The sequence below is a fragment of the Schistocerca nitens genome, chromosome 4 (genome assembly GCF_023898315.1).
Source record: "Schistocerca nitens isolate TAMUIC-IGC-003100 chromosome 4, iqSchNite1.1, whole genome shotgun sequence".
In the NCBI taxonomy this organism is placed as follows: Eukaryota; Metazoa; Arthropoda; class Insecta; order Orthoptera; family Acrididae; genus Schistocerca; species Schistocerca nitens.
The window spans coordinates 940,328,925-940,354,825 of NC_064617.1; the positions used below are offsets into that span (position 1 = coordinate 940,328,925).

Genomic DNA, 25,901 nt, shown 5'->3' on the forward strand with positions numbered 1-25,901 from the left:
AAACTTGCACTGGTGTGGTGGGTGTGGGCTTCGTGTCAATCTTGGCTACAATAATACGTTCACCATGCTGTTCATGGTAGCTTATCCGAGTTCCTATTTTTTATTCATTGTTAAACCTACTCCTATATTACCCCCATCTGATTTTGTATTTATAACCATGTATTTACCTGACCAGAAGTCCTGTGCCTCCTGCCACCGAACTTCATTAATTCTCACTATATCTAACTTAAACCAATCCATTTCTCTTTTTAAATTTTCTAAGCTACCTGCCCAATTAAGGGATCAGACATTCCACGCCACGATCCGTAGAACGCCAGTTTTGTTTCTCCTGATAACGACATCCTCTTGAGTAGTCCCCGCCCGGAGACCCGGATGAGGGACTATGTTACCTCCGGAATATTTTACCCAAGAGGTTGCCATCATCATTTAACCATGCAGTACAGCTGCAAGCCCTCAGGAAAAATTACGACTGTAGTTTCCCCTGGCTTTCAGCCGTTCGCATAGCAGCACAGCAAGGTCGTTTTGGTTGATGTTACAAGGCCAGATGAGTCAATCACCCAGACTTTAGCCACTGTAACTACTGAAAAGGCTGCTGCCTCTCTTCAGGAACCACACGTTTGTCTGGCCTCTCAACAGATACCTCTCCGTTGTGGTTGCACCTACGGTACGGCTGTCTGTGTAGCTGAGACACGCAAGCCTCTCCACCAACGGCAAGGTCCATGATTCATGGGGGAGGGGGGATGTAGATTACGGTAGTTATCTGAAGAATCTTGCACGGGATAGGGTAGCATGGAGAGCTGCATCAAACCAGTCTTCGGACTGAAGATCACAACAACAACAACAACAAATAAATTCACCACAGGTACCCAATATTCCATCCAGTCCTCGGACTGAAGACACAAGAACAACAAATAAATTCAGTCACAGGTACACAATATTTCATTTAGAGGGATTTGAGAAATTCGTAAAATTCACATTTTTTTCCTGTCACTCATAGTTGTCAGTGCCTTGCTCTGAATCTAATAACTCACACTACATTTAAGTTTTCTGTAAATGAACTGTGTTAACTTATGGTATAGTTTACGACCAACATAATTTCCCCTGAAATAAAATAAATTCTGACGTAAAGACTTTTCTAAATTGTTTAATATTTTTGCCTTCGTTATTAATTAATACGTAAGTTTTTTTTATTTTAATTTTCAATACTTAGCGAAAACACGTTCCTTGTTCTGATAAATTTGCTTAACATTCGAATGATTCGTTGCATTCGATACGTAATATTTTCCAATGACTGTATCTTTTACTAGAGAATCTTTACCTATCACAAAGTGCTTTGAATTCGTTCCTAGCCGGCCTATTTCTCTCTACGTGTTAAGTCGAATATGAGAATCGTTACATTTCTTCAACAAAGTGTCAGCTTATTTGTTTTGAAATGTAATCAGACGAAATCACAAAGGGTTCTTTTAACAGAAATTGATTCCTTGGTGGAATTGATGTATTTTTATATGCTTATTGAATTTACTTTTCAAAATCATTTTGAGCTAACTTCTCTGTTGAAGCACTTAAAAATTTAAAAAAGATTCTTTTCTTGGTGAGGTTTGTGGCATTGTATAATGACTCAAACAGCAATAATAACAAAAAAATAAAGTAACCGTACGCTGTAGTAGTCAAGCTCCTGAAATTCTGCCGTTTAAACTGCAGGAAAGTTTGAGCAACCTAAGTAAAGAAAGTGCGTAATTTGTTACAATTTCCATCCAGTTCAAATAATAACGCAGAGATATATGTCTGATATTTTAGTTGTAGAAGATGCATGCTAGTTGTAAACCTGGTACGGCTAATCACGCGCTGACTTGTAATTTTTGACTTGTTCATATACATGAAAACGCAAAAGTCTACATCTATTATTCAAAGCATAGTGTAATAAATTCTTAGTATTCTTAAGAAAAATAGGTCCAAAGATGTGAAAATTGCGTATTACCATTTATACTTTGTTTATTTGGAAAACTGGGATAAAGTGACAGGAAAGAAGTAATAATTCTAGCTGAGCAACCACTACATCCCGTAAACAGCCTATTCTTTACCATTAGAGGCAAATGTATGTTTCTGACTCCATTACATAACAGGTGATTCAAAAAGAAAGAATTGATTTCAGTTGTTTATTACATACCAATTATAAAAAATCGAAACACATTGCGCATGTCACTAAATAAAGGAAGGTTCAAAGTTTTGACTCGCGGTTTTTTTGTTTGTAGCAAGATGGCGACTACACTAGAAAAAATTTATTTCTGTGTTGGAATTTGCGCGAAGTCAATCCCTTGTTCAAGTGCAACATGGATTACGCCGTCGATTCAGCAAGGAGCCGCTTCTGCACAAGCATATTTACGAGGGGCGTTCAGAAAGTAAGCTCCGATCGGTCGCGAAATGGAAACGACTATGAAAATCCGATAAAGCTTTGCACAGATGTGTTGGGTAGTGTCTCTAGTATAACCCCAGTTCGCATCACGTCGCTCTTCTCATTTCTGAGCTCGCAGTGAGTGCGTAAAGATGTCTAGAAAATTGTGTCTGCCGACAAGTACGAGGGCCTGGTGAGAAATTTCGCCTGAAGCTATGCAGCTAACATTACATAACTGTCGTGCTGTTTCTTCTTCAAGACAATTCTCAGCCGCATTCTGCAGGGGCAATGAAGATGCTCCTGCATCGTTTTCAAATGGAAATGTGAGATTACCCACAATACAGTCCGCAATTGTCTCCCCCTCAGTTTCATCTCTGGTCACATGAACCGCTGTCTTTGAAGACAACATTTTGACACAGACAACGAGGTGTAGGCCAGCGTGGAGAATTGGCGGAAAGCACTGGCGGGTGCCTTCTATGATGAGGCTATTGAAAAGTTGGTACAACGCTATCACAAAAGTTTAAGTCAGAACGGCGACTACGTAGAGAAGTAGCTGAAAGGTGTAGCTAATTGTTACAAGTAAAACATTTCTGATGTTCACTGTGGTTTCAATTTGGCAATCAATCGGAGCTTACTTTCTGAACAGGCCTCGTATTTCTGGAATATAAAATTCTTGGACTTCGGTCGCATTTGCAAAGGGAGGAGCAATCGTCGGCCACGCACATCTGATGAAAATGTCGAGCGTATCCGAGATGCGTTCACACGGAGCCCTCGCAAGTTCACAAGACGGGCAGGCCAGAAACTTCAACTTCCTCAAACAATGATGTGGCATATGAAGCGTTACAAGTTACAGTTACTACAGCAACTGCGTCCCAGCGACCGTAACAGAAGGTACGAATTTTGCATTCCATTTCTCCAGGATATGGCGCAGCACACTTTTTTCCGAACAAGTCATCTTTTCGGACGAATCGACGTTTAATTCATCGCATAAAGTAAACCACAATAATGTAAAAATAGGTGGTTACCAAAACCTCGCGTCGTCGTCAAACGTGATATAGACTCACAAGGGGAGGCCACGACGTTTGGAACGCGGATTTACTGCAAACTTCGTACACTCGTAGTACTCCTTGAGGACAACAAAATGTGTAAGCAGTAGCGCGTACTTCTCAAGCGTTATTGAGAAAATCGCAAGATAATTTCGGTCGTCGAATATATATCTATGCTTGGCCATTTTAACCATTTCACCTGCACGGTAGCTCAGCGTGTTCGGTCATAGGGTTTAGCTACCCTCTGTAATAAAAAACTGAGTAAACGGACCAACGAACAACTTGAACGAGTGTCATCGGACGTCCGCCACGAACAAATTCAACGAACAATATAGAAGAAAATGAGATTTTAAAAAAGCATGTTCGGTCAGAGCGTTTGCTACCCTTCGTAATAAAAAAACTGACCGAACGGATCATCGAACAAACTGAATGGGTGTCATTGGACGTCCGCCCTGAACAAATTCAACGAACAATAGAGAACCAAAAAAAAATTTTTTTTAAGTGTTTGGTGTTCAATCCGCTGGATTGCTGGACCGAGTTCCGGTCGTCAGTTTTTTTTTTATTTTCAACACACTCATTTTCTTTATTATTTATATTACAATTGATATAATGGGGAAAATACGTGTAATCGGATGAACTTTTATTAATTTTACACTGTTACTTGGCAGTCTACTAATTTTTATTATCACAAATAATGTAATATTCATAACTATCGACTAGTAAACGACCAAACGCATAAAGTGATAGTGAAAATGTATGCTTGTCCGTGATTTGAGAGATCCCTTATACCTGGAAGGAGCCCGAAACGAGTTGTTACCTCCAAGTTTTGACCGGCACAGACGGCTTTCGAAAGATGTACAAATAATTGTCGCTTTCGACATTACGAGTACAAGTAGCAGGATGGTATTTTTCGTAACATTGAAAACATAAAGTTAAACGGCACCAGCTGCATTGAATAAATGCTATGTTTCTGCATAGGCAAGGTCTTTTGGCGTTTTCCGTGGAAAAACAAACCTCGTTAACATTTTCAAAAGCCTCTCTTCCAGACGATAGTTAAGAACCAAATCATGCACAACGCAGTATTTCCTTAAAAATCGGCGCTGATCATTGGTTATGCAGTATCGAGGGTATTTTAATAGCGTCTTCCGAGAAGCAATTCCTCGTTCTCTTTCGATTAAATGCGAACAGTTTTGAAGACACGGACAAGCATACATTTTCAGTGTCACTTTATGCGTTTGGTCGTTTACTAGTCGATAGTTATGAATATTATATTATTTGTGATAATAAAAATTAGTAGACTGCCAGCAATCATTGTAAATTTAATAAAAGTCCATCCGATTACACGTATTATTTCCATTATATCAGTTGTAATATAAATAGTAAAGAAAATGACTGTGTTGAAAATAAAAAAAATGACGAACGGAACTCGATTCAGCGATCCAGCGGCTTGAACGCCAACCACTTCAAATAAATAAAAAAAAAATTGTTCTATATTGTTCGCTGCATTTGTTCAGGGTGGACGTCCGATGACTACCGTTTTTGTTGTTTTTTTTTTTTATCTGCTGCGGGCGGACGTCGAAAGACACCCGTTTCAGTTCGTTGTTGATCCATTAACTCAGTTTTTCTTTTATTACAGAGGGCAGCTAACCCTCTGACCGAACACGCTGAGCTACCGTACCGGCTAATGTTCGATTGTTAGCTATGTTACACCCGTTCAGTTTGTTCGTCCATACGTTCGCTCAGTTTTTTTTATTATAAAGGGAAGCTAATGCTCTGACCGAACACGCTGAGCTACAGTGCCGGCACCACTCGGCCGCAGCCGCTTCATGGTTAAAATGGCCACGCACAGATATACGAGTATATTTGACGACCGAAATTATCTTGCGATTTTCTCAGTAACGCTTGAGAAGTACGCGCCACTGCTTACACATTTTGTTGTCCGCATGGAGTACTACGAGTGTACGAAGTTTACAGTAAATCGGCGTTCCAAACGTCGTGGCCTCCCTTTGTCAGTGGTATTAAACGAGTTTGTGCCGTTTCTGTTCACAAAATTTATGGAGCTTTCTTTTTGTGGAGGAAACTGTAGCAGGAGTGTCACATCTGGATATACTGCAGGACTGGTCGTTTCCTCAACTTCACGAAGGTTTCAATGATTTCATTTTTATGCATGACGGCTCTCCGCCTTACTTTCACCTTCAGATGCACAACACCATCCCACAACGCTGGATTGGAAGAGGCGTCCAACAAGATCTTGTTCATTGCTTTTGGCCTCCCAGGTCACCAGACCTCACAACTTGGGATTTTTTCTAAGGGGTACATAAAAGACAAAGTCTTTTTCCCACCTGTGTCAGCTACTCTTCAAGAGCTTTAAATCGAATTGTTCAAAGCTGTCGATTCAATAAAGAGGAACCTGTTGATTCGCGTGCAGAATGAAATGGACTACCGTTTCGATCATTATCGAGCAAAGCATGGTGCTGATGTTGAGTATATGGTATAGTGTCCATGCGGACATAAAACTTTGAACCTTCCTTTATCCAGTGACATGAGCTATGTGTTCCTTTCTTTCACAGTTTATCTGTAATGAACAACTCAGAACTGTTCATTCTTTTTGAATCACCGTGTATAAGTGTATTTAAAACAAGTAAGGAAATACAAACCAGCAATGTAGAGAACAAATCGGATTATTGAGTTAAAAACTTTCTTGTACTGTCAACGATTTGTTACGAAATTTTTGCGAAAATTACGTGACATGGAAATTACCCATCTCCTACCTCGAGTAATTGGAAAGGAGAGAAAGAAGAGTCCCTATTTTTTGTTTGTTTTTGCCTTTGCAGTTGGTAGCGGTAATGATACTGCTGGGAGTACAAACAGAAAGGACGTGTCAATTACCAGTTGACAATAACCGGTGACCACTAGGCACGACCACTGTGATATTCTACATCTACATTCCTAAATAATATCGTATTTTCGTTGCTGTTACAGATACTACAAATCTCACAGAAAGTTTATTATGTATGGTTCGTTTATAGGTTTATAGTTACATAATTATGTGCTGTTGAACAACGTCATATAGAAGGATATCTCCAAAGTGTTTTCGCTGTGTCAAGGCAAAACTTTACTTGTGCAATCAAAATTGAATGCGATATAGAAAGAAATTTGTTAAACTTCAGATCTTTATTAATAAAACACAAATTCTATAGCATGATTTTCTTTATTCAGAACGTGCGACATTTATCAGTAATCATTGATGGTGGTCGAAAAATTCTTTTGTGGTAGATTAACCTACGGTGAGGTCCACAATAACATAATTTGGCAAAATTCCAAGCGTACGAAAATTCTCTCGAATTCTCCAGTCCATAATTTCAACTTCATTCAGCAGTTTTTATATAACCACACTTACGTTGTAAACCGCGACACAGGGGGAAAATATCTCCAGATCTATGAAAAAGTTACAGCATAAAGGAAGCTGCAGCACAGAAAACGATTAAAATTTCTCTTCCAGGTAAACATCGTTTTCAACAACAGCCGAAACGCTGGGTAATTTTCCATGTTTCACTGTCGTCACATGCATGCAAAATTTTGTCCAAAATTTCGCATGACATAAAAGCCTAGGAATTCCGACTGATTTCTTTCAACGACGATTCTTTATCACATAAGTATAACAGCAATGTAAAAGTGTCCGCCCCTGGTAGCTGAGTGGTCAGCGCGACGGAATGTCATACCTAACGGCCCGGGTTCGATTCCCGAGTGGGTCGGAGGTTTTCTCCGCTCAAGGACTGGGAGCTGTGTTCCTCCTTATCATCATCATTTCATCCCCGTCGACACGTAAGTCGCCGTCGTGGCGTCAACTCCAAAGACTTGCACCAGGCGAACGGTCTACCCAGCGAGCGGCCCTAGCCACACGGCATTTGCAATGTAAAAGTAATAGTAGTAAGAATCTATGAACCTTATAATTTGCACGAGGTGCAAAGAGGACACTTGCCCCCCTTCTCCCTCCCCTAGAGGCGCCCCCATCGCACCCCCCACTCCTTCCCTAAGAAATTATTCGTGTATTGAGTGAATAACCATTAAATTCTCTACTATGTAACAAGTTTTTAAGTGTCACGTATAAAATTTTGTTCTTACTGTTTGACATGTCTGCAAGCTGAACACTCACTTATATAAGGAACGACAGTTTCCGAACAGAGCCCGCCAAAAAAAAAAAAAAAAAAAAAAAAAAAAAAAAAAAAAAAAAAAAAAAAAAAACGTTTCTAAGGTTTCATTTAAACTATTGTTTCCAACGTATTGGTCAGTGAGGAAAATTCGTACCTAGATCCAAAATGACAATCGAAGAGGAGTAATTGACTTCCGGAAGCAGTATTTACTGCCCAGTAATGATAAAAAAAACTAATGTAATGGCGATAAGTAACTGCATAATTACAATACTTCTTTCTGTGCTGCCATCTGCTGGCCAAATAGGTCCAAGTGGCAACTCAGTTTTGGATTGTGATGTCAATTTGGAGAAAACAAAGAGATAGATGACTTGCAATCTAAGATCTGCTGAAAGGTTTTTGAAAGATGCTTCTGAACTGTCTGCTTCCGATTGCCGAATATTTTTCATACGAGAGAGAACTTTACTGAGAAAATGGAAGCATTTCTGAATAACCTCTTGCACCATAGCAATGTTGTAAAAGTAAACTCTGATTTTTCAATGGAAGCTGTTGTAAGAAAGAAGATGGTATGGTCATCTGGAAAGTTAAGTCTGACGATGAGAAAAGCACAAGCTCTCAGAGTTACAATGTATGCTCTATTGAACCTACTCACCCCCTCTTGACGTGCTCCACAAGAGCATAAACGATGTCTTGAAGTAAACATTTATAAAGGCATGATGCTGTTCTGATGTCTCAAATAACTCGAATCATTTGCACTTTTAGACTGTAAAGAGTGAGCTGTGAGTAAATCTAGTCTTCGCCATACATGATAATCTGTACTTTACACAATTTATAGTAACCGATATCATTCCGCGTTCGTTCTACTGTAGGTAAAACCTTGTACTGTGCAAACTAAAATTCTTGGGTAGTAATTGAATATACACACTGGCGTGATTTAGCAAATCTACAAAATTAGTTTTATTACTACTTTCGTATATACTGTCTTGAAGTATCACACTCGAAGAAACAAACCTGAAAAAACTGAGTCCAGAGTGCTTATACCGTTTATACGTTTTGTATGCTTTGATGAATGGCACTGGGCAGCAATCGAAAAGAACACCTACACCGTGCACCACGAAGTATCATCACTCTTTGAAAGAGACAGAGGTGGAATATAACAATCAATTTTTTCCTTAATGAAACGTACCATACATAAATATATTGTTAACTGAATCTTCCGTCGCTTCTTGGTTGAGCAACTTCGCATTTATAAATGATAAGCATGAAATTGTGACTGTTCTTCAGTGTTAATTTATTACGTTATTTTATTTTCGGTTCACAATGCCATCACAGACTATATATGACTACCGTCATCAGTGAGTATACATTACAGATGAACAACGATTTCAGTGATAACTGGTTAAATAAAAAAATTAACACTTTCGAACAGCCTCTCATTTACAAATAACATATATTTAAAAGTAAGACTTCAGTTCACAGAATCAGTACTAGAAATAAGAATGTTGTTGTGGTCTTCAGTCCAGAGACTGGTTTGATGCGGCTCTCCACGCTACTCTATCCTGTGCAAGCTTCTTCATCTCCCAGTACCTACTGCACCCTACATCCTTCTGAATCTGTTTAGTGTATTCATCTCTTGGTCTCCCTCTACGATTTTTACCCTCCACGCTGCCCTCCAATACTAAATTAGTGATCCCTTGATGCCTCAGAATATGTCCTACCAACCGACCCCTTCTTCTAGTCAAGTTGTGCCACAAATTTCTCTTCTCCCCAATTCTGTTCAATACCTCCTCATTAGCTATATGATCTACCCATCTAATCTTCAGCATTCTTCTGTAGCACCACATTTCGAAAGCTTCTATTCTCTTCTTGTCCAAAATATTTATCGTCCATGTTTCACCTCCATACATGGCTACACTCCATACAAATACTTTCAGAAACGACTTCCTGACACTTAAATCTATACTCGATGTTAACAAATTTCTCTTCTTAAGAAACGCTTTCCTTGCCATTGGCAGTCTACATTTTGTATCCTCTCCACTTCGACCCTCGTGAGTTATTTTGCTCCCCAAATAGCAGAACTCATACACTACTTTAAGTGACTCATTTCCTAATCTAATTCCCGCAGCATCACCCGATTTAATTCGACTACATTCCATTATCCTCATTTTGCTTTTGTTGATGTTCATCTTATATCCTCCTTTCAAAACACTGTCCACTCCGTTCAGATGACCTACATATAAAGGTTTAAAGTCACTTACTTTGATCCACGAAGTTGTCCATTTTGCGAAACACACAGTTTCAATACTTTGTAGCTGTGAAAAAAAGATTGACTAATAATAACGTGCAGTTCAAGAGAAGCCTTTAAGGAGTTATTGGTGGCCAGCTTCCTCCTCTCCATCGACGAATTTATAGTAGAACCAGTAGATGTATATATAATCAGTAGTGTCAAATAAAATGAGTGTTACATGAAATGAGACTTCTGTACGTTTTCTGTGTGTTAATCTGATCTGTATGGAGTAATTGTTGTAAACTGTTTTCTGTTCGATAATGCTTAACTACAATAACCTAAGATCTGTTTTATGTCTTCAGTGAACTAACATTTAAATGTTAGTGACAGATTTGTTAGTAATTTTAGAATGAAAGTATGATTCAGTTTCTTGACGTGTTGCACATTCTTGAGAACCATTTTACTTAGGATCTTTGGAGGAAACACTACCATATATATTCTTTCGCAAAAAGGTATTATGTATTTTGTTTTTATGACCTACATCCTTGAGGATCTTGTCACAGTGTATCTAGCTATCTAACTAATTAATCACAGTCTGCTAAAACAATATTCCAGTCAAATGATTAACGCCCTGTCTGTGCTGTCTACATTTGCTGTTAATGCCACAAACTGGCAGGCTACTGAAAAAGAAAGTAACTATTGAATGTTAACTGTGATATTCCTAATAATAGCGTTGTTGCTTAGCACATAGAAATAAGAGTTTCTGAAGCTCAGTAACTAACAAGGGGAGGCCACGGGGCTGGGATCACGGATTTGCTTCAAGCTTTGTATAAGTTTAGTACGCCATTAAAACAACGTACTGCGCAAGTAGTAAGGCGCAACAGTCTGACAATTCCGATAAAATCGGAAGAGAACTTTTACGTGTCTGTTATGTACATTATGTATGTGTGCAAAGGTGCCGACTGGAAGAATTCATTGTGGTCATGTGGTTAGCGTTTGCGCATGGCAAGAATGTCAGGGAGAAGGCGACAATTCGAATCCATAAAACGCTTGTTTTCTTTTTAAAATATATATTTCCTTCACTGTTCTCTTTATTTAATTTGTATCACGCTTGAGAGATAGTACAATGAAAAAAAACCTGTATATTTGCATGAAGTTTCAATTTATATTTTCCATGTTTGTACGATAAATAACACCTTGCAACCTGTGAAGTACAGAGCACATCCGACAAGTAATTCTACATTACTCTTTTGGCCTGGCACACTGTGACTTACTGTATTACTGATTGTGAATAACATCATTCGCATCATTACACTGGCCAACAAAAAAACAATTTTTAATGTTTCTTGCAGTTCATGAGTCAATTCCCACTAATTTTGGGTTGAGAAAAATGAATATGACCATGAAAAATTTTTCTTGGCTCTAGTTTCTGTGGTACACACTAGGTGGAAGTATTTCATATTAACTGATTAAGAGAAAAAGTTACACTTTAATTGCATATGCTAACAACACTGAAAGTGTACTTGAATTTCTTAAAACAGTAGTTACATTTTAAGAGTTCTAAATTGCTGGAAGAATATTTCGCAGATAGTTGGGTCTGAAGAGAATCATGTGGTGGCTGCATGAGATCGTCGTCTTTTATCTTGCCGCTTGTAATGGAATTCCAGAGCATCCCTACACTGAGGGCAACAGTAATCCACAAGCACCGCTTCATTCCAAAAGCCCTGATATCTTTGTTCCATAATAGAAATGTCCTGATGGAATCTTTCTCCATGTTCATCACTGACAGCTACACAACTAGGAGGGAAAATGTTTAGGTGGGAGTGGAGAAAATGGATTTTAAGGGATGTGTTGCATCCAAGGCTATGATATTTTTGCAGGAGCACTGTCACCAACTGAGTATAGTTAACACCTCTTTTGGTGCCTAAAAATCCAGTTACAACTCCCCTGAAGGCTTCCCAAACTTTTTTTTCTTTCCTCTCCAAAATTTGGTCAAAGGCAGGAACCTTTACAAGTTCTCGAATTTATGGCCCGACAAAAATACCTCCTTAACTTCGGCATCACTTAATTTTGGAAATTTCTCTCTTATGTACTTAAAGGCCCATCTTCTTGGTTCATGCATATAACAAAATATATGTGAAGCCCAAGGCTTAACCTGGTCATCTACTTTCATACCGAAATAATGCTGTTAGGCAGTCTTCACATGAGGCATCAGATTGCATTTCTGTGATGAAAATGTTATTTCACTACAAATGTAACAAAAGTTATTCACCTTATTTATACATTTTCGTGACATTTTGACAAACGTTACACTACAAAAGCACTCTCAGACCAGAAATTCTCCTTCAATTACAGCAGAAACTATATGAAATTCAGAGTTGCAGCAACAATATCTATGTTCATCACTTACAAACAGCTTAAGAGCATTTGTGTTTTGTTATTGGACAGATGTGCCAACTCTGAAAACAAACTTTCCCCCAAACTGAAAACGTTGACTATAAAAATGAAATGTCATTTTATCTCTAGAGCAAGAGCTAATCTGTCATTTTTATGGTGATTTTTTAATTCAACAGATGAAAATACATGGGAATTAACTATTTTTGAGACAAAAACATTTTCATGTCCTTCGTCCTTGAAAATTTAATTTCAAATAGTAAGTAGTCAAATAAAATATGAAATTGAATACAACTTCATGAAAGCGCTTGTGTGATTTTTTTATTGTATTACCTCTCAAATGTCGTATAAATTAAATAATGATACCAGTGATGAAAAAAATATAGATTAAAAATTAAGTTTTCTTGGGATTCGAACTCTCGCCTCGTTGCCGACACTCCTGCCATGCACGAACGCCAACCACATGACCACAATTAGTTTATGCGGCCGACTCCTTTGCACAGATATATAATTTACATAATAAACGTGTAAAATTTCTCTTGCAATTTCCTCGGAATTGCCAGAGTTGTGTACCTTACTACTTTCATATTATGTTGTTTTAATGGCTTACTAAAGGTGTAGAAATTTTGAAGTAAATCTGTAATCCCAAAGTCGTCACCTCCCCTTGTAAGAACACTTACAGGGTTCCTCACGCGACTTTTATCGGACGCAAACCTGTAACACACATAAGAACGCTTTTTTACTTTTCTTTCCGCTCTTTCGAAATACTTACATTTTTAGATACAGAAATCTTCTTTCTTGTTGCTGAGCTAAATTTTTTCGGCCTGCTGCGAACACTAGATAGCTTTAACAGTTTCAATTATGAAATACAAAATCCTTAACATTGTAAATGATCAGCTAACGTGTGTCTGACAACTGCAAACTTTTGAAACATTTTCCACGTGATTAGGATAATGATATGCAGAGAACATGTTGTGTAAGTAGGCTGTTTATGTTTTCTTATTGGCAATGTTACGTAGCGCTCTGTATGAAAATCACTGGCTGTGCTGTGTGCAGTCTGTGGCTAGTTTGCATTGTTGTCTGCCATTGTGATGTTGGGCAGCTGGATGTGAACAGCGCGTAGCGTTGCGCAGTTGGAGGTGAGCCGCCAGCAGTGGTGGATGTGGGGAGAGAGATGCTGAGTTTTGAAATTTGTAAGACTGAATGTCATGAACTGCTATATGTATTATGACTATTAAGGTAAATACATCATTTGTTCTCTATCAAAATCTTTCATTTGCTAACTATGCCTATCAGTAGTTAGTGCCTTCCGTAGTTTGAATCTTTTATTTAGCTGGCAGTAGTGGCGCTCGCTGTATTGCAGTAGTTCGAGTAACGAAGATTTTTGTGAGGTAAGTGATTTGTGAAAGGTATAGGTTAATGTTAGTCAGGACCATTCTTTTGTAGGGATTATTGAAAGTCAGTTTGCGTTGCGCTAAAAAATATTGTGTGTCAGTTTAAGCACAGTCATTTATAATTGTTCGAAAGGGGACGTTTCAGTTGTACAATGTTGACAACTAGTTGAGTTTCCGCTTCAGTCGGCAATCACTTACAGTTGCATCGTATCCTATTGTCTGTTCAATTATTACTGCAGATGTTGACAATATGTCGCGCTAAATAACGATAAAATCATGTACGTACTACGTAATTGTGTAGATATTGTTATATTTCAGGCTTCGGCTGTGTTTCAAATGTAAACTCACGAGGCTCGTTGACATTTATATTAAGCTACTATTCGAAAATTTTATTAACAGTTTGGAACTGCAAGTCCTACATTCGAGACTTCTCCTGGAAATCGAATTTTTACGGAAAAAGGATTACGGAAATTTTACTATGTGTTTGAAAATGATTTGCCGGCCGGAGTGGACAAGCGGTTCTAGGCGCTACAGTCTGGAACCGCACGACCGCTACGGTCGCAGGTTGAATCCTGCCTCGGGTATGGATGTGTGTGATGTCCTTAGGTAAGTTAGGTTAAGTAGTTCTACCTTCTAGGAGACTGATGACCTCAGCAGTTAAGTCCCATAGTGCTCAGAGCCATTTGAACCACTTGAAATTTATTTCTGAACGATTAAGTTCAACTCATGGTGACAGAGCAGCAGTCTTGCCTACAGCAGAGGTCAAAAAGAATTTAGACTTGCTATTCGCTCGTTTAACAGGATCATTTTTCTGCTGCTGCGAATAGTAGTCTATTCGAAGCACTGTGACATCTCTTCGGTCAGTTAATTGCAATAAGTTATAAATATTTTTAACAGTTTACGTACACTCTAGTGTATATCTCTACATTCCTAAGGAGTAACAAACTGCAATACACTCTGAAGTCAATTCTAACTTTACGCATTGTGTTCGAGTGTCGTATTTTAAATCACTTCTGACATTAACTGCAGGTCATATTCTTTCTTGAAAACCGGTAGGCAACTAAGAGGCAATGCACGGAAATTGCAACTGCAATATTTGCATTTAACTTTTCTTCGAAAGATCATGAATCTGTTATATTTATACTGTAGTTACACAGCGTTATTTTGTAATGAAGTATAAAGCTTATTTCTCCGATTCGTTCATTACATCACGCTTGTGAACAAGTTTTTAATGAATGTACAAGGAACTCTAATTCACTTTAGTTGTTTCATTCTGTAAAATGTAGGCTTCGGTAATATAAGCCTGTCAAATAGTTATAACCAGGTGATGTACATCTTGTAATTTCTATAAAGGCACACTCGTCTTTATCTTCACGACAACAGAGATTATTACGTTCATTGGCGTGGGCATACCTTTACATCAACATGCAGTTATGCCACATTATTAGCCCCCAGAAAGTAAGTAACTGACATTGTACTTTCCAGGTAACAATAGTAAAAGCTGAAATTTTTACATTCAGTACTAAAGTCTGAGTTACTGCTCAGTCACTGACAATAAATAAAAAAGGGTATAAGTCCTATTTTCTTCTCAAATCTGCATCATCGATTTTTTCGCTGTACCAGAGGCGAAATATCAATGCTATATAATAATGAATCGACAGAGCAACGCAAATATTGTGAGATTACACTTCACACCATCTTTTACTCTACAGATAATGAGTAGAGGATGTTCAGCAATATAACTGCGACAAGAAAACGCAGATAGCACCAGATTCATCTCTGAGCATCAGTGCAGCGTCCATACGAGATGCTAAGCAATTATCTAATCGACATCATATGTCTTCCTTCACAGTTTATACCAATAGAACCGTAAGCTAATTTACTGTGTGTGTGTGTGTGTGTGTGTGTGTTTGTTCAAAGTCACTTTCTTCTCCGCTGGATGTGAAATGGTGTTTCTTATTGGTTACACATTCTTGAATGTTGGACGTAATTCCTTCGAGGGCAGGTGCACACTTTTTGGCAGCCTTTTGCAAGCTGATAATTATGAAACTTTAGGACGGGAGATGCAAGAAATATTCTAAATATGTTTAAAGAAATGACACATCTTAACCGAAGTTACAACTTTATTTTACAAATCTTGGAAGAGAGAGTATGCGACATGTTTTTGGCACATTGCAACCGCTCCAGAACGGCGGTTGTTCTATCAGGAGACACACAAAAGTGGGCGCACAGTGTCGTGTGCATAGGAGGTGTACCATTTATAGGTCCAGGCGATATTTCCTGGCCTAGGAGCAAACATTAGCGTTTACAACTCACAGTACCTCGCTCATGTATAAAGCTACGCCACAGCCGAAGCTGTTTTTGACAGATTTCTCTTGTCCGGTGTAGTGGCACCATTTACTTTATACAGATAATATTTTGATTAAGCACTGTTTACCAGTAATTTTATGTGAGCAATGGAGTAGGTTTCTTGTTTTTTTATGATGTGCTTGCCCAAGCGTCTAGTTGCTATTACCATAATTGATTCACTTTTTCCAAAAGTGACTTGCTTTTAATGATGACAGTTGCTGGCATTAAGGCTAATAAATATTTTGTATTATGACACATTTGCAAGGTTTCAGTTTCAGTAGTTAATATCTTTGTCCATTAATAGAAACGTTAACCTTTTACAGACGAAAGAGTCTTCGTGAGATACATTTATACACGATCACGGTGATATCTAACATGACAAAACACACATATAATTTCCACCTACATTAAATATATTTATACAATACTCTTAAATTTATACTGATATCAGTTTATGTACACGCATGATTCATAAATACTTTCTTTTGTTAAAAGTTCTGTGGCCCTGAAATAAACCACAAATACCGAGAAAACGAGCTGAGAAAAGTTCATTTCCGTAATACTGTTCGTAAGATAAAACTGCTGGAAGGTTAAAATCCTACTGACGTACGTGTACTTCGTGGATAGTTCAGGTCCCTTCGCTCAGAAGAAACTCACTAGCATCACATACACCGCACAGTAATCCACAGTACGACGTCAGCAGATTTTCCCGTAGAGTATATGTTCGTAGTGTTTTGAGCAGCCTGATTATTAAGCAGGCCAAGAAAGTAACGGAATATATGACACATGATTGCTTCAATAGTTTTACAGGTCTTCTCACTACTGAATTTGTACAGTTCTTTGGCAGATTGTCGTTCAAAATTGATTACACTCTTTTTTCTTGTAATTTGGTTGTCGAGTCTGTTCTACTCTGTAAGCAACTAAATGAAGCTACCACCTAGATAATTTTTCAGAACGGAGACTGGAAGACAGATTATTAGACATGTCTGTCCAGATGAAAACGGAGGCTAATGTGAACTTGCTGAAACCTAGATATGTTTTTTTTTATAAACAGTTTCGTCAATTTAGTTTCCATGAGAGTTCCAGTTTCCATAATTACCTACATGTGGTAATTTAAGACCCAGAAAATTTTTTAATTGGATGTTATAAACGTGTTGCTTTGCGTGTTGCTAAATTTTGTCTGTTGTTAACTTTCATCAGTTACTAAAATTGCCGTGCCATTGGTATTTCGCTTAATTTTTCGTAGGGACAGAAGAAAACTATAAAGTGCGTCCTTACACAGAAAAAGTTCGTCATCTCCGAGGGAGAAAAGGAATTGTCTTGCATGCTCAGGAGTTTCGAGCTGGATTATTGCAGGCTTGTTATGGAAATAGACACAAATGATGAAAAATGTCGCAGCGTCTTCCGTCTGAAATGTTTCTGAAAGCTTCCGACAAGCCAAATAAAACGCAATGATTTTGGGACATGTGCAATTTGAAATTTTAAAACGTACTTCAGTGGTGAATTATAATAGCCAAGCGACCATTGGCCGACAGATGACTGTAAGTGTACGTTTCTCACTCTAGAAAGCAACACTTTAGAACGCCATGACTCAAAACCATATCATATAGGAGCCAGGTTGATGACAGGTTTGTCTTTATCGTCATCTGACACGTAGAGAAAAATATACAGAAAGCATAGCGTTTTAGACGTAAATGTCAGAGAATTTGATCAGAGAACTGGAGGAGCTAGGGAAATTGTTTGCAGAACCTGAACGTCAGGTTATCAACTCTTTCCTGTATACGTTTGGCTTTACGAATCGCATCTGCCTCCTCATCCCCTAAATACTTTTTCTGTCATTGTTTATGTTATTCTGAACAGGAGATGAAAGGAAACTTAATATTTTGTAAGACCACATGGCAGTCAGCTACAGTGGTATATATGAGTAAATTGGTAACGCGCCAGATAAGTACAGTAATATTTCGTCAATTAATTAAGGTGGTACAGACAAAGTGCTCCGAAATTACAGCAAATGCTGGCATACTTCGAACTATCTTATGACACGAATGCACTGGACAGATAACGAATGAGATCCGCTGATTTCAAGAAGAAGAGTCTGGCAATTGTTTCGAGTCCACCGCACAAATGTTATCCGCCAATAGTTGTAACAGTCACCACTGTGCACTCCGCACGTGAAGCGCCGTCCCGGGGATTCCGGCAGGCAGTGCGCCTCAGCCAATGACGAACCAGCCCGCCAGTGTTGCCACCCGCGAGGTCCTGCCCGCCAGGTCTCAGGTCTCAGAGCCCGAACTGCAGCTGTCGGAGTGGTGATGGTGGTAGCCCTGCTGCTGCTGGTGCTGCAGAGGACCTTCCGGCGAGTCCTGCTGCGGCTGCTGCTGCTGCTGCTGCTGTGGCTGGGCCTGCTGCGGCTGGGCGGACGCCGGGGGCGGCGTCGACGTCTGCCGCTGGGCGCCGGGCGCGGGCTGCGTCTCCTGCTTCCACTTGCTGACGTGGTGCGAGTTCTTGTTTGAGGCGGCTGCCGCCTGCTGCTGCGCCTTCGCCTCCTCCTCCTGCTGCATTCGCTTGTGCTTCGTGCGCCGGTTCTGGAACCACACCTTCACCTGCAACAGCCGGAAACGCCCACGTTTCAATACCAGCCGCTCATCTAGCGTACGATTATTACAAGAGACTCACGAATGTGTACTAGCAGTCGGCCTTAAGGGGGGCAGGACGTCAAACGGATCGACTTGGAGCAGGAGAGGCACCACAGGGCATTTTAATTACCACTGTGTATACTTTCACAAATAAATTCTTACAACTTTGTCAGCATGTGCAGGAAGAATTCAAGATTCACATTCATAGCAATGAAAGTTCAAAAACATAACCAAATAATTTTTGTACAAGTGAAATTTCATAATTTTTTCACTTACTATTGGCTGCATTTGTTGCTATAAGTACACTTTTCTTCATAACTAAGAGAGATTCTTTGATGAATTTTGCGTAGCATACAAACCATACTTACAGGTGTATGAAATTCTAGAATTTATTTAATTTATGGAAAAATGAATGAGCTGTTACGTTTTAAACTTCGTGTTTAGAAGAAACTCAAATTTTATAATTATTTATCTCAACTTTTATCACAGATTTTAATAGATCTGGAAAATTCTAGAGTTTTACACTAAGGAGTTCGTGTTTAACAAGCAGTGCAAAATTCGTGGAAGAATCTCTCTTCCTTATGAAGAAAAGTGTACCTATAGCAACAAATGAAGCCAATAGTAAGTGAAAAAGTTATGAAATTTCACATGTAAAAAAACTTATTTCCTCATATTTTTTGGCTTTTACTGCTACGTGTGTGAACCCTGGTCATGTTGACAACGTTTTATGAATTTATTTGTAAAAGTATAGACAGTGGAATTTAAAATGTCCTGTGGTGTCTCTCCTGCTCCAAGTCGGCCCGTTTGACGTCCTACCCCCCCTTAACCAGTGACGTAGTGAAGACGCTACAAATGACGTAAACAACTTAGCTACTGTAACTTATTGGCACAGGTGATATTTTAAAACAAACATAAACAACACAGTTTTGATTACGAGGAGCTACTACATCGGGAAGAAAAGTGGTTTAGATTACAAATACTATAATCAATCACATATACTGGGTGATTTAGCTACCCCTACCGTAGTCGTTATAAGCAAGCCGCAATGCTGTATCTGGCCTTCAAAACCACGCGCTAGATTTTCATATTCTCTCTCTCGTTAGCCCTATAGAAACACATGAGCAGCATCTTTCCTGTAGGAAATTTATTCTATTCAAATTTTGTATTGGGATATGTTTTCGTTGATTGCCATAGTTTCCGAATCGTTCGAGAAAACGGTACAAATACGACCTTCAAACGCACCTCTTCTTCCACACTCATGGCCCATCGGTGAGTGTTTCTAGTATCTTTTCATGGAGAATGAGATTTTCACTCTGCAGCGGAATGTACGCTGATATGAAACTTCCTGGCAGATTAAAACTGTGTGCCGGACCGAGACTCGAACTCAGGACCTTTGCCTTTCGCGGGCAAGTACTCTACCAACTGAGTTTGGAAGGTAGGAGCCGAGGTATTGGCAGAAGTAAAGCTGTGAGGACGGGGGCACAGACGGCACGGTAGCTCAGCGTGTTCGGTGAGAGAGTTAGCTGCCCTCTGTAATAAAAAAACTGAGATAATGGATCAACGACGAACTAAAACGGGTGTCTTGCGACGTCCGCCTCGAGTAGATACAACGAATAAAATGAGATTAATATAAAAAAGAAGTTGGTATAGCACTTGCCTGCGAAAGGCAAAGGTCCCGAGTTCGAGTCTCGGTCCGGCACACAGTTTTAATCTGCCAGGAAATTTCATTTACAAAAGTCGTTTGATTTTCTTTACCCTCACGGGAGCTTTTAAATTAATAATGTTAACGAAATAACCGAATATGTTGTGGGCGTACTATCCCAAACATTGGAGACCAAGAAAGATCGAATATCGGGAGTTGTTCGTTTAATCGGAAATTTTTGCACAGTGGTAGGAGGGAGTGCAACAACAACATACTAGAAATCCTGACTGGTAAGGGAGGAGTGTGAGGGTGGACGTGCGTTTGGAGATCAGTTTTGTACGTTTGTCTTGCAACCTTGGATCTCCATCTAAAACCTACCGCAATTCAAAATTTAACTACCTTAAATTTCCTACGAAAAGGTCTTGTTCATTTTTTTCTGTAGGAGTAATAATGTGAACGTAGCGAGCAAGAGAATATGAAATTCTCGCGCGTGGTTTTTGAAGGCCAAGTACAGCGTAGTGGGCTGCCTAAAAGTAAATCGGTAGGGGCAGCCGAATGACGCTGTATAAGGGGCAAGCAAGAAAAAACCGGGCCGAAGGCTGTGAAATGAAAACCACTGAAAGGTTCGTAATGTCACTGTCTACGAGAAAGTAGTGGTCGCTAAAGTGAGCCCAGGCCACAAGCTCGCCACTAGTGGGAGATAGCCGGCCCCTGGTGGCCGAGCGGTTCTAGGCGCTTCAGTCTGGAACAGCGCGACCGCTACGGTCGCAGGTTGGAATCCTGCCTCGGGCATGAATGTGTGTGATGTCCTTAGGTTAGTTAGGTTTAAGTAGTTCTAAGTTGTAGGGGACTGATGACCTCAGATGTTAAGTCCCATAGTGCTCAGAGCCATTTGAACCATTTTTTGAGTGGGAGATAGGCGCACACCCACCTGTCGACATAGCGGGCATGTGCACTCTTCGGTCGTCTCCTGCACTCAAAAAAATGTTCAAATGTGTGTGAAATCTTATGGGACTTAACTGCTAAGGTCATCAGTCCCTACGCTTACACACTACGTAACCTAAATTATCCTAAGGACAAACACACACACACCCATGCCCGAGGGAGGACTCGAACCTCCGCCGGGACCAGCCGCACAGTCCATGACTGCAGCACCTTAGACGGCTCCTCTCCTGCACTCAGTAGTGCTGCAAACATAGAAATGAAGGCTTAAAAATAAGAGAAAATAGGTGTAGTGCTTTTGCTTACAGTGGAAGGAGTGCAGGGAACGTAAATTCGTCGAAGAATGGCCCAAGTGACCATGTCTGCGAAGAGCACTGCATGTCTGTTGCAGAGGTGAAGGCGCAACACAAGCGATTCTAGGAAGGATGTATATCTTTGGCCGATGACGCACGATCTGGAACGCCACACTACGTTCCTAATACCATTGTCCAGTACGAGGTGCACTCAAGTTCTAAGGCCTCCGATTTTTTTTTCTCCAGACTGGAAAGAGATAGAAACATGCGCATTGTTTTAAAATGAGGCTGCGTTCATTGTCAATACGTCCCAGAGATGGCAGCACCGTACGACAGTTGGAATTTTACCGCCTGCGGCGAGAATGAGAACTTAAATACTCAAAATGGCGACGTTTTCCTTACTTGAACAACGTGCAATCATTCGTTTTCTGAATTTGTGTGGTGTGAAACCAACTGAAATTCATCGACAGTTGAAGGAGACGTGTGGTGATGGAGTTATGGATGTGTCGAAAGTGCGTTCGTGGGTGCAACAGTTTAATGAAGGCAGAACATCGTGTGACAACAAACCGAAACAACCTCGGGCTCGCACAAGCCGGTCTGACGACACGATCGAGAAAGTGGAGAGAATTGTTTTGGGGGATCGCCGAATGACTGTTGAACAGATCGCCTCCAGAGTTGGCATTTCTGTGGGTTCTGTGCACACAATCCTGCATGACGACCTGAAAATGCGAAAAGTGTCATCCAGGTGGGTACCGAGCGAGGTGGCGCAGTGGTTAGCACACTGGACTCGCATTCGGGAGGACGACGGTTCAATCCCGTCTCCGGCCATCCTGATTTAGGTTTTCCGTGATTTCCCTAAATCGCTTCAGGCAAATGCCGGGATGGTTCCTTTGAAAGGGCACGGCCGATTTCCTTCCCCATCCTTCCCTCACCCGAGCTTGCGCTCCGTCTCTAATGACCTCGTTGTCGACGGGACGCTAAACACTAATCTCCTCCCTCCTCCTCCAGGTGGGTGCCACGAATGCAGACGGACGACCACACGGCTGCCCGTGTGGCATGTTGCCAAGCAATGTTGACGCGCAACGACAGCATGAATGGGACTTTCTTTTCGTCGGTTGTGACAATGGATGAGACGTGGATGCCATTTTTCAATTCAGAAACAAAGCGCCAGTCAGCTCAATGGAAGCACACAGATTCACCACCACCAAAAAAATTTCGGGTAACCGCCAGTGCTGAAAAAATGATGGTGTCCATGTTCTGGGACAGCGAGGGCGTAATCCTTACCCATTGCGTTCAAAAGGGCACTACGGTAACAGGTGCATCCTACGAAAATGTTTTGAAGAACAAATTCCTTCCTGCACTGCAACAAAAACGTCCGGGAAGGGCTGCGCGTGTGCTGTTTCACCAAGACAACGCACCCGCACATCGAGCTAACGTTACGCAACAGTTTCTTCGTGATAACAACTTTGAAGTGATTCCTCATGCTCCCTACTCACCTGACCTGGCTCCTAGTGACTTTTGGGTTTTTCCAACAATGAAAGACACTCTCCGTGGCCGCACATTCACCAGCCGTGCTGCTATTGCCTCAGCGATTTTCCAGTGGTCAAAACAGACTCCTAAAGAAGCCTTCGCCGCTGCCATGGAATCATGGCGTCAGCGTTGTGAAAAATGTGTACGTCTGCAGGGCGGTTACGTCGAGAAGTAACGCCAGTTTGCCGGCCGACGTGGCCGTGCGGTTAAAGGCACTGCAGTCTGGAACCGCAAGACCGCTACGGTCGCAGGTTCGAATCCTGCCTCGGGCATGGATGTTTGTGATGTCCTTAGGTTAGTTAGGTTTAACTAGTTCTAAGTTCTAGGGGACTAATGACCTCAGCAGTTGAGTCCCATAGTGCTCAGAGCCATTTGAACGCCAGTTTCATCGATTTCGGGTGAGTAGTTAATTAGAAAAAAAATCGGAGGCCTTAGAACTTGAATGCACCTCGAACATGGAGGGCCTCATTATCGAAGACCGACGAGTTACGGCGGCAGCCATTGCGTCTGAATTGCAAAGGACATGCAGTGCTCTCTGTACACTTGTGCCATTTTTCGATGAATTTCCGTTCTCCGCCCTCCTTCCGGTGTTAGGAAACGCACTATACCCCTCACTCTCTTCCTGAAGCCTCCATTTTTCTGTTTTCAGCACTTCTGAGTGCAGTGGACAGTCGACGCGCACACGGACTCCCTCCGTCGTCACGTGCTACTTCGCCCATGTGGCTCTAGCATCGACTCTGGGGTCTCAGCGCTCTTTAAGGGGCAATGGTATCAGATCCATTCACTTGTTTTCATTTTAAACCCCCCATTTCGTTTCATTCTGAGTGTCCCTCATAAACGAGAGAAACGTTTTTTGGAAAGAAATCGGATCGAGTATTGTAAAAACAAGTCCTACTACTGTAGTGGCCATCATGACACACGGGACGAACTACCATCGCAAATAAATCTTGGCTATTATTAGAAAATAAACTTTAGCTATATAGTTCGAGTAGAGGCTGTGATACGAGTTTTGAATATAACCTATGTAGATTACATTTAAGTAGCAAACCGTAAAAGCGTTTGACAAGAAACACTATTTGTCGCGAGTAGCGTAAAAACAGCTCTGCGATTTAGAGGAGATCACGATACACTGTAAGAAGTAAAACATATATGCCTATAATAAGGAAATAGAAGGTAGTACAGGAAAAAAAAAACACTTCAGTTTAAGTGGAGATTGCGATACACGTTTGCGAACATTTGTATGTATCAGCAGTAAATGGAAACGGTTATCACGCAAGAACCATAACTATTTATCGGAAAGAATAAGAACCGAGTACCGTAAAAAAGGTATTTATGTAAAGAATAAAAAGACTGTTAAATTTTGTAAATACCAATATGCCACTGCACAAAGCTGGCAGCCAGTGTTGCAAATTCCTTTCGACAAATACATCCTCTTACAAGAATGTAAATCCACCGACAAAGGGAGGGAGTTCTGCAATACACACACACAGGACAAATATTTTGATCATCGTTTGCTTAATTGTAGCACATACTCAGATGTAGGAGAAGGCGCTCTAAAACGCACTCCACATTATTCAAAGGGAGAAAAAAAAACAATAAACTGGAAGTATATGTAAGGAATAAACCGCAAAGTAGAAAATACTATAATAGTCGACTTCTATAGGAGTCACTTGAAGGACAGTATTATATAAACATAAATCCAAAAATAGTTCAAATGGCTCTAAGCACTATGGGACTTAACATCTGAGGATTTAGAGCTACCTAAACCTGAGTAACCTAAGGACATCACATACATCCATGACCGAGGCAGGTTTCGAACCTGCGACCATAGCAGCATCGCGGTTCCGGACTGAAGCGCCTAGAACCGCTCGGCCACAGCGTCTGGTCTAAGAGTTCCCAAATAAATGCAGCAAGTTTTTAATGTAATTTTGTCTCTGGGACACATTGACAGTGGCGACAGGCGGTAAATGTCCAAAACGAAAGTTCCCTATGGCTTCAACTGATTTCCAGAGACGTCTTCGAGGAACCTGCATTCTTGTTACGTCCTCATTCCATGCGTATGTTGCACCAGTTCTCAAAATAATCCGGTTTTCTCTTATCCAAACCACAAAATCCGTGTATCACCGTCACGTCGAACAACGCTGCCTTAGGCACCGAAACTTTTCTCAGCCGTGTCTATTTAAACGTGTTTATTTCTGACAAGCGTACAAGTTTTCGTGTGTACACGGAAATCAGGCTAGCGCATTGAATTAGGGGGTCCTAAATATCGCGAGTATCGCAGCCAAGCGAAAAATGCTCGGGCGCCGAACATTAACTGCATCCTTCTCCTCTCGACGGGGCAAAATACAATAAAAAAAGTAGCAGCGAGAATACGAGACACGCAATTCCTCAATCGAAAGTTTGCCACCCGTGACAGCTTTTATAGCAGATTTCCTTCCATGTCGCGGCTCAAAAAGCTGAAGTTCGTCGGCAAGAACGGGGCCGCTTCGAGATACAACGTTAACAGAGAAAGAAAAGGGGGGGGGGAACTAAATAAATAAAAAGAGCGGGGAGGAAAGAATGACAGAGAGACATCCCAGCAGGAAAGTTCTTTTGAATTTTTATTTGACTACATAAAAGTGGGGGCCCCCCGGGCGGCGGCGCGTTTACAAACCATTAAGCAGCAGAATGATGGCGCCGCGCGACAATGGACTCCCGTCTCCGCCAGGCCCACACTCCTCTCGCTATTATTACACAAATTTTTGCTCGATACCGCGCACACCACTCGCCCCTATTCCTCCCATTACTCCCGCGGCGCGGATGCACCGGAGGAAAAGGGGAAAAAAAAGAAGAAACGAAGGGCCGTTTCGCGCGCGGGTGTCCGTCAAACATGGCAGCGCGCGAGGGCGAAAAACAGGAACAGACAAAT

At 40.7% G+C, this 25,901-nt stretch overlaps 1 protein-coding gene across 1 annotated transcript in view; it reads right to left on the reverse strand.

Moving 5' to 3' along the window:
• Positions 1 to 15,709: 15,709 nt before the first annotated feature.
• LOC126252696 (homeobox protein EMX1-like) overlaps positions 15,710 to 25,901 on the reverse strand; it is a 336,851-nt gene continuing 326,659 nt past the window's right edge. Inside the window, exon 3 of the mRNA XM_049953599.1 lies at positions 15,710 to 18,553. Coding sequence (XP_049809556.1) covers positions 18,224 to 18,553 — 330 coding nt within the window. The 3' untranslated portion in view covers positions 15,710 to 18,223. The remainder of the gene's footprint in view (positions 18,554 to 25,901) is intronic.